We start from the raw sequence: 10,014 nt of genomic DNA on the forward strand, positions 1-10,014 counted from the left end.
GCAAGGACATCCATTGTTTTCTCAAAAAGGGATTTGAAGGATGACAGTGTTCTCTCTTCAGTGACAGGGCTTAACCCAGCCAGAATGCGTGGAATGAATAGTTGCATGCTCCACAGCAGATGCAGAAATTTAAACTGAACACTGATGTGTTTTGCTGATCCACTAATCCTGTGGTTTTGTTTTTTGCCATCACTACCCTGAGGTTATCCCAGTGTGGAGTTTCCTCAGGTGGAAGCAATCCCGGCATGGAGGAATCTCTGAGCCTCTCAGGAGTTACTCGCTCTTGGCACATCTTTTAGCTTCCTCTTTGCTCCTCCCAGACGTCAATACCTTCTGTTAGTAACTTCTCTTTTGACCTCTTTCAGTAACTTCTATGCAAGCTCATGGAGACCAGTACCCCTCCTGCCACCGGGTGTGACACATTCCTATTGGCTGGCCCTGGAGCTACTCTGATGGAACAGGAGAAGAACTTGTTGCATCGGTGTTGGCTGCACTCCAGGATCTCCGACTGTTCATCAGAAAGCTGGAGCAAACATTCCCTTTCCTTGTTTCATTTCCTCCCCCCCCCCCCCACCAATATGTATTTATACCTATCCAAGCAGTGATCCACAAGCAGCTCCCTGCCCGGGGACATTGAAGCCTGGAGGGCTGTGAATTCCGGGCAGTGACCAATTTCTGTGTGTGTATATATATATTTTTTCATGTTTTTCCAAAGTGCACTACTGTACCTACCTTTCTGTATGTGATACTGTGAACCTTATTTTTTTAATCATGTATTTATTTTGTTTATCTTTGCACAGACCTAGCACACTTGTGCTTTGAAAGAAACATTTAGTTTACTGCACTTTTTGGGAGGTAGAGTGGCAAAAGGCCCATTATAGTTGTGATCTTGGTCAAGCCAGTGGAGCTTCCATTGCACAGGATGCAGTTTCATCACTTGGAGAGGGAGAAGTGTGGGCAGTGTGGGGAAGGGAGGAAGCACGGTCAGGAGTCTGATTCGGAAGAAGTGGCCACCATGCAGCCACAGGAATGTGCCTCAGTTTGCTGTTGCAGGAAAGGGGAACAATTTCAGCATGGTTGAATGACCTTGAGATATCTGCACGCCTTCCTGATGGTGGGTTTGCAATTGGACTTCTTCCCCAGAGTGAGGCAGCCATTTGACCTGAGTATGTTTAACAAAAGCTTGATAACCTCTACTCTCTGGAGATCCTGGCTGGCATGAAGGTGTCTGGAGGATTAAAGAGAGCCTTCTGTGACTGTTCAGATTTATCCACAGTCTTGGGCAAAGACTGCCCAATAATGGCTGCATTGTTCTGACAATGATGACCAGTGGTAGCTTGATAGCACCAAAACCTCTGAGTGGAAGTTTTCAGAGTTTAACTGGCCATGGGGTTGCACAGTGTGCTTGTGACTGTATCTGCCAGTGGTTTCAGAGAGGATTGCTTAGAGTCAGTGACAGCTGGACTTCAGGTTGCTTTTTGGATGATATTTGGCTTGTAAATGTAGTTAGCTTTAGCTGCAAAATATGGCCAGTAGGAGGAGTGCTGGACCCTGGTAGAGAGAACCTTTGCAAGAGGCAGCTGAGGCTATTTTGGGGTCCCTGTCACTTGGACTTCAGTCCCGCAATTTCACAGCAGTGTGAGACAAGATGGCAAATAGAGAGCAGAAGGCTTATGTGCCAAGGGCTTCTGCCCCAGTTGCTAAGAGTCAGTTTATTGCTGTTACTTTCCTCTTTCAGTGGTGTCAAAGGAGGTCAGTTGCACCCTGAAATTCAGGCAGTGGGATAATCCAGTTATTTTGTGTGCATGCCTACATGCTCTCACCCAATCGCTTTGTGAACATTTTCAGCTTTTAAGGTTGTTGGCAGGTGGATGATTTCTGCAGCTTCCCAGCTGTTATGGCATGTGTGCTTTCTCATCTCAGTTTTGTTTGTCCAGGCAAGTGGTGTGGGGAGGTTGGGGGGAAAACCCCTAAATTGCAGCTCGCACCCAGCCACCATACCAAAAGATCAGTGCTGCTTTCCTAATGAACCAGATCTTACCATTCCAGATGGCTGAGTGGCTGTGTCCCAAAAACTGCCTCCAGACTCTTCTCCTCTGTCAGAGGTGGGAATCTAACTCTGCAGTACTGTATGTCACACTCGGGTGTGAGATCCTTTTGTAACAATCCTAAATTTTCAGTGTTAAGTCTTCTAATCTTTGATAGAGACCAGGCTCAACAAGAGCCTCCCTGGGATTGACCCCAGTTGCCCTCTGGTTTTTTCTAGATTTGAAACCAGCATTACAACTTTTGGTTTGTGTGGAGAGGTTGAACACTGGACTTTTTTCCAACTTGCAGAAAGTAACATTTTGCTTTCCTTTATAACATGTTCTTCTGGCCAGATACTGGATAAAGGGGCAGTGGGGGGGATGCTCATCCGGCCACAACCTCTGCTGCGCTGAGCTAAGATGGCGTTGAAATATTAAGCATCTGCTGTGATGGTCCCTTGTACTGCAGGACTGTCTTGCACAACCCAGAATTGAAAATAACATTGGTCTTGAAAGATGCCTCAAGATGCATTGGACTCTTCTCACCATCTTGTGGTGGGAAGTTCATGGGGACTTTCTGGCTTCCTGCTCTGTAGTTCAGAGTACAAGGCATATGATGTTGGAAACTGTGTGGTGGTGGTTATAATGATGGGATAGCAGTTGTGGGCTGGAGGCAGCAACAATTCACATTTCACCCTACTGCACATTTTTAGTTTGTTGGCAAGTACGTCCAGACAGCCTGTGGAAGCTCACCTTCCCCAGCCACCTTCCCCTTGTTCATTAACGGGGGCACGGGATAAATAACACCCTTGGACCCAGGGGCTTCTAGAGTTGGGTAGATTTCCTGGGAATGTTCCATACCAACATTGTTGTTGGTATGTGTTTCATTTTTCTCACAGATGCAGTGAGGTGCTTTCTGTTTCAATCCAGCTTGGGTGCAAAGTGACCTCAGGCACTCTCACAATTTCTTCTCACTCATTCCATCCTTAAAGTCCTTGCCTTGTAGGCTCAGTGTCTGTTGAGTCCAAACAAAACTCAGGTTGAATGCAGGGAGAGATTCTCATGTGGCACCTTGCATGTCAGCCCACAGAGCGCCCATGTGTAGCACCAGTTAGCGCTATAGGTAGAGCTGGAATGAAAGGCAGGTGACGTCCACTTCTGGGAATGCAGCACTCGGATGGCTGCAACATCCCATTGGGTTGAGGAGACTCCCTCCAGAATAAAACCCAGGCTAGTAGCAAGTCTTCCTGATTCATTTGGTTTCAAGGTGGAAATGTGTTAGTCTGCAATTGGGCAACAAAGTCTGTTATCAAGTGAGCCTCCCATGTGTCATGATCACAGCAGTGTTCTGTTTTTTATTTCCTCTCTCTCCTGTTTGAGACCACCCTTGTGAGCTCTGTAAGGAAATTGCTTCCGTTTGATATGATGGTCAGCTACAGCTTTGGTGCACAACGAACAACATGATGTTCTCAGACATCCACAGACTGCATTGCTTCTGAAATCCTTTCCCCATGAACAACTATCTCCCCCCCTCGAGCCCTCCCTCCTTCCCCCCTTTCAACAGACAAATCAGCACTCAGGCCAACGGGATTACGCCTGACTCTTTTAGACGTCTACATTAGACCCGAGTGTGTGTACATACGTTATATATATTTTTTTCTGATCATTTTTGTTTTGCAGACGTCATTTTTTTTGACATCTGTTCTTCATGTCGCGCACTTTGTACAAAGAATGTATAGGATTTGGGGGTTGTGTTGAAGAAAGCTAGAGAAACTCAATCATTAATTGTCATGTACCTTTGTTTTTTGTTGAGTCAAAAATGGCTTTTTAAAGACTTGGGGGGGGGGGGTCAAAGATGTGTAAATCAATGCATTATTATGTAGCTATGTGACCACAATGTAGTCTTTGATGGAAACCAGAGGCAATCTCGCCTCACGTGCATTCATCCAAGACTTCAGTGGTCATCCTTTCCTCTTCTTCTCCCCAATTGTAAATAACTTTTGAACTGTATGACAATTGCATCCTCCATTTGTCTAAGTCGTCTCTTGGCTTCTGTTATTTCCAGCAGAAAAATTCCAGCTTTCTCGTACAGTGTTTTTGTTTTTAAAGGAAGGAATTCTGAAAATTCTCCTGCAGAACTGAATTTGCCTCAGATCCTTTCCTCTCAGTGGCATTTCTCTTCTCCCCGTACCCCCACCTGGAGGTACCCCAGGTACCTTGAGTTAGCCATGCTGTATGTCTATTCAGGAGTGGACTCTCTAAGCTGCCTCTGTCTTATTCAGCATTCCTGTCTTGAACCTCCTACAAGCAGATGGGTTGAAATCCCAGGTGATCCAGGTGCTGGTGTGTTTTTTTTGTTACGCATGTGTGGTCATCCTCATGCCATCATTTTTTTTTGGCTGTGTAATTTATTAAACACATATTTAAGAGAAATCCAGCATTTAAAGTTCTCTTGCCTGATAGTAAGTGGACAATCTCTTAAGCTTGATTTTTCCCCCTCCCCCTTCTCTTTTTGAAAAGAGGGACAGTACTCCAGAGCTGTCTGATTTCTGTACTGAAATATAGAACCATGCAGAGAAAATGGGTGTTCTTATATGCAACGTCCCTCTTTTTTTTCTTTTTCTTTTTTGGGATCCCTTCCCCCTCCTTTATTTTTGGAAATATCTAATAAAATAGAATGATAAATCATTCTGGCTTGTTCCTTCCTTTTTTGCTTCCCTGCTTCACGTTTGTTTGTAGTTAGGCTGTCAAAGCATTTCAGGATCTTGTTGATGATTCAACCTGATTTAGACTAAAATTTGCATATTACTAGTTCCTCAGTATTTTGGGTTGTATCTAAATAGAGCTGGTCATTACTAGGTCCTATTGAAAATAATGGGTTTTAAGTGAGTAACAGCCAGTTTGATTTTTAGTGATGCTTGGTCATGACCGACTTTCATCTGATAACTAGAGGGGTTCCCATGTTTGTGCTGTAGCAGATTGTGAGCCCTGGGGCACCTTAAAGACTACCCAGTTCGTTTTGGAGTAAGCTTTTGTAAACTACAGTCCATCAGGTGCATGAAATTGAATTCCAGGAGGCAGGTGTAGCACACACTTCATGCATCTGCTGAAGGGGCTATAGTTCCTGAAAGCTTATCCTGAAATGTGTGGATTTTGCTTCTGGGCAACACTGTTACTCCTCTGGAAGCTCACAGAAGTTGCAGAAGGGGTTGGGAGCTAGGGGGTTGGGTTAAAGGCAAAATGGAAGCTGGTTTTGGGGGAGAGATTTTGAGGAAGTCAGGAGGGTGATTCATGCAGGCATGAAGTGAGGCAGATCCAGGCATCAGTTTGCCATTTAAACGCCCTACCCCAGGCATGCTACCTAATTAAAGTTTCAATTGATTCTATAGCTGAAATTTACACCTCCTGTAATTATGATGGCAGAACCTTTATGATTTGTGGTCTCATCTCAGAGAGGATATTGTACAACAGGAAAAACTGCAGAATAGAGTAAAGAACAGCACAATCCTCCATGTATACATGGAAGTAAGCCCCATTGAATTCAGTGGGAAGATTCTCAGGATAGGATTGCCGCTTAAAATTCCTAGAGGGGCTAGAGCACCTTTCCTACAAAGGGAAAAAAGACATGACAGGTTTGTAAAATGTTGCGTTGGAACTCAGATCACTAATGAAAGTGGTTGGCAGTTGATCCTGAGCAGATTATTTCTTACCATGATGCATAACTAACTTCCAAGACTTGCTGTTGGAGGTTGCTGATGACTCTAAAGGGGAACTAGTTAGTCTCTCCCTGCATGAGTTTATAAATGACTGTTACCTACAATTGGCTGTTTAGAATCTCCATGGTCAGAGACAGTATCACTAAATACCGGATGTTTGGAGACAAATAGGGAAAGCCTATTGCATCTACCCAGTCACTGTTAGAAGTGGAATGCTGAACTAGATAGAACTTAGGTCTGATCCACTGCTTTTAGGTCTGTACTCTCATCATACACACCTGTGTTAGAAGCTGCAAAGAGCTTACAAACAAAACTTTTGCAGTCCCAAAAGTGACATAATGTTTCATACAGCAGCAATCCTTTTGAGTAAGGCTGTAATGATAGGTCAGCAACGAGCAGGCTTTGTGCATGCAAAAGTTCTGGATTCAATCTCCAACTTGTAAGAGCTGTGAAAGGCATTTCTGCCTCACAGTAGGAGGTTGTTGAGAATGCTCCACTATTGAGATTTTAGTTCAAATGTATTTTTTGAATGAGAGATGATGCAGTAGAAAGAGCAAAAGCCTTCCCGTCCCCATTATGCTCCACACTATATAGACAGTGGTATAGTTTGCATAGCAGCTAAAGAGACAGGGCCAATTATTTCAAACAAATGAGCCTGGCCTTGTTATGGTTGGGAATGATAACCCTAATGACTACTGGTTCCCTCCCAAGGAGTTCTGTACAAAACCTCTGATCCACCATCCTAAACCATAGGTATCTTACACAAATACTGTACTAAGTATAAAGTCAAAAGGTATATAACAAATAGTGAAAGAACTGAGAATCCCCTCCCTATTTCTAAGATTTTTTACTACAGAGGGTATATCTTACAGTGTTTAATTCCTTTCTCACAGAGATCTTGGGAGGGGAGAACTAGAAGCCTCCATTTGTCTCTTTACCAAGAAATAGAATGTTGGATCTTGAAATCATTTTTCGCTCTGCCCTTGGGCTGTACCTACTCAGCAATGTGACTTGCTTTTTTCTCTGAGTCTAGCCTATGTATGTCAACTTGTTACACTGTGTTGGAAATTTGCTACCTGAACCATTTGTGGCCTGGATTCTGGGTGGCAAATGTGTTCTGAGAAAGGATTACTGTGGCTGTAGGATATGCCAGTCATCCACTTGGGTGGCAGTGGAGTATGATCACAGCAGGCATCCACAAATACACTCATCAGTTCCCCAGAGGATAAGCACTGGCAAGCCTAACCCTCTGACAGACCAGACACCTAGCTACATAGATCCGCTTCCCACACTCCTGCTACAGTTTTTGAGAAGGCAAAGAAACATCAGGAGTGTGTTTGGAGCAGCAGGAGTTGCTTGCAAGTCTATGTCCCAGCACAAATGAGAGAAGATCGTGCAACTCTCCCCAGTCTTCTGTGCGCATCAGAAGACTTAGGGGGAGAGACAGTTGATAGCAGCTGTAGACCACAGGGAATGAATGAATTAGCCAGTAAGCTCAAATAAGCAGAAGTATTGGCCATCCCCAACGGAGACTGAAATCCAACGGTGCGTTGGTCAGCATTTCCTCCTTCTTCCAAGAGGCCCTGAGGAAGTCTTTGTGCAAGCCACCAGCCTGGAAAACCACACTGAGCCCCTAGCTTGAGTAACTCCTTCCTCCAGACCTCCTGGTTGAGTAGCCAGACACTTGGTTGGTTGCTCATTGAAGACTCCTGGCTTCTGCTCTATAGGAGAATCCAGTCTGAGCACCAACCAAGTCCTTTCTCCCACCTCACCCCAGTAAGCTCTGGGCCCTTCTGCTTCACCTAGCCAGATTTCAAGCACATCTACAGAGACGTATTATGGCAAAGATGCCTTGGGTCCTGCTGCCCACAAGGAAACTGATGCTACTTCTTGTCCTACTCCTGGCAGGTAAAATGCCTCAAGTATTTCCTTTCAATTTCATTTTAATTTCAGTTTAGGGTGCATGTCAATTCTGTTGTTTTCTGATTGCTTCTGGAGACCTTAACTAGAGTTGCCACTTTGGTTTCTTTGCTGGCTGTTTTGTGCCCTCTAACATTTCACACCTGAAAATAGCAATGAGTTGAGCACACCCCTCCATCTCATTCCCAAGGTTGCTGCCTGAGCAACCCATCCTCATGGCACATTATTGAACCCAATATCCCAAATCAGTGATATATTTAAAATAGTTTGAGACCAACCGTAAAATAAGGGCAACTTGATGACGATGGTAACACCTCATCGGCTCTTAGAACAACCAGTCTCACTGGTTAGTTTTGAGTTAAGAAAATCCACTTTTTGTTGGATAAAGCAGCTGTGTTTTCCTTTTCTGGTTATTTATCCATAACATTTGAGAAAATACAGATATTTCAGTACATCGCATCACAAATGATATATAACATGATGGTATTTGAAAATAATTCCAAGATTTCACAATTTTGGCTAGTAGTGATATCTCACACCCACACCCTGAATGACACCACTGTGTTATCATTATTGCAAAAAGTATAAATTACCTTGAGTCCAAAGAACCACTTGTGAACGAGGACCCACAATGTATAGGATTTCACAGGCAAACACCTTCAGAAGAACCTCACAGTCTGTCATATAAACAGAATCTAGAATTCCACTAAACAGATCGTTGTCAAAGGGACTTAAAATGTATATGAAAATATTTTGTTATGTACCACCCAGTTTCTCCACTCATAATTCCTCCCCATGGAAACCCAAGTTCCACTGCTGACACTTTCTGGAGTGGTGGGGAAGTTTCAAGGGTGACATTTATCTGTGTCTGGTTTCCTTTAAATTGAGAGTGCATTGGAGATATATGGAGTGTTTGTAATATTCAGTAGTGTAGCCAGAGGGGGGCAGCGTAGTAAGTACTGTAGGTGTAGGCCCCACAACCTGCTGTGTAAGTGACCTTTGCAGCCATTCTGGGTAGTGACAGCAATGTGCAGGTGAGTGCTGCCTGCAATGTCAAACACACACCCCCCGCTACACTGCTGGTAATATTTGCTTCATTTACACGTATTCAAGCAGGGTGTAAGTCAGAGAAGAGAAACTCCTGCAAGGCCACAAATCCACTATCCAATACCAGATCCCTGGAGGCCTTGTATCCCCAAAGAGCTTTTGGCCTGCCTGTGACTCCCTTCTCATAATTCCTACTGCAAATTGCAATTTTGTCATACTCAATCTGATATTTATTTACTGACACATCTATACTGCCCTTGCTCCAAGGAGCTCAGGGTGGTGTACATACCATAGATATGCACCTATAAAGCAAGAGATTTCTACCAATAAATCAAGTGTAGATTGACACCTCGTCTTATCTGCGGGTCAGTTGGGGGTGAGGGCTGTTCAGGCATGTCTTGGCAGCCAGGAAAAGCTTGGAGGAGCTTTAAAAATACCTGTGGAGGGATCTGTGAAGTGCCTGAGGAACATTTGAGTGGTTGCAGACAGCTTACAAGCAGGCAGCTTTGTTTACAGTTGTGGAGTCTTCTGAGTATGCTCCTTAACTCCAAACCCTCTTAAAATGTCAGTGAACAGTATAAAAAGGTGTCCGGCAGCAATTGAAGCAGGATGTTGTGCTGTGGTAAGCTGATTATGCTGCTTTATATTGGTTTTGGATGGTTTTTAAAACTGCAAATGCTTTTCTGCAGTTTCAAACTTAGATTTTTTTTTTAGCAGTTCAATGTAATGTTCAATTCTGTTGCTTGGGGGGGGGGGGAATGGCACACAGTACTACATAAGCACCTTGTTAATGTCTTCAAAAATAGTGGTATGGCTCAGACTCTTTCCCTCCTTTCAATCAGACTCCAGGGGAAGCTGCAGCTTCTCACAAGCACCATTCCCTAAGTTTTATCACTGACTTATCCGTGGGTCATGGAACATTCCACGATTTTTGGCTGAAAACCTGCCCTCCCCTTATCTGTGAGAGAGAGACTTATATGCAGGTATCTGCAGTAGCTCCTTCCCTCCTTTTGTCCTCACAACAACCCTGTGAGGTACATGAGGCTGAGAGAGGGAGAAGGAACCAAGGTCACCCAGGATGCCTTGTAGCTGAGTGGAGATTTGAACCTGGATCTTCCCACTACCGGATATTATTACTGGATGCATACACTTTTGTATAATACTTTTAGTGTAAAGTGTCCAAAGTGCTATACAATGTGTCCACACATTGCACCTTGGGCAAGAGACAGGTTGCTTTGTGAGTTCATGGCAGAGGTGAAATACTTTATTTGCAGCCTGGTCTCTTCATGAAGTGTCTACAGCTG

At 44.1% G+C, this 10,014-nt stretch overlaps 1 protein-coding gene across 2 annotated transcripts in view; it reads left to right on the forward strand.

Annotated features, from left to right (window-relative positions):
- The window catches only part of PIP5K1C (phosphatidylinositol-4-phosphate 5-kinase type 1 gamma), a 53,555-nt gene extending 48,839 nt beyond the window's left edge, over positions 1-4,716 (forward strand). The window contains exon 17 of one of the 2 annotated variants that reach the window (XM_066635030.1): positions 366-4,716. In XM_066635030.1, coding sequence (XP_066491127.1) covers positions 366-368 — 3 coding nt within the window. In that variant the 3' untranslated portion in view covers positions 369-4,716. The remainder of the gene's footprint in view (positions 1-365) is intronic. The other variant, XM_066635031.1, reaches the window with a different exon arrangement.
- The last annotated feature ends 5,298 nt before the right edge of the window (positions 4,717-10,014 follow it).

This window comes from Tiliqua scincoides, chromosome 8 (genome assembly GCF_035046505.1).
Source record: "Tiliqua scincoides isolate rTilSci1 chromosome 8, rTilSci1.hap2, whole genome shotgun sequence".
NCBI lineage: Eukaryota > Metazoa > Chordata > Lepidosauria > Squamata > Scincidae > Tiliqua > Tiliqua scincoides.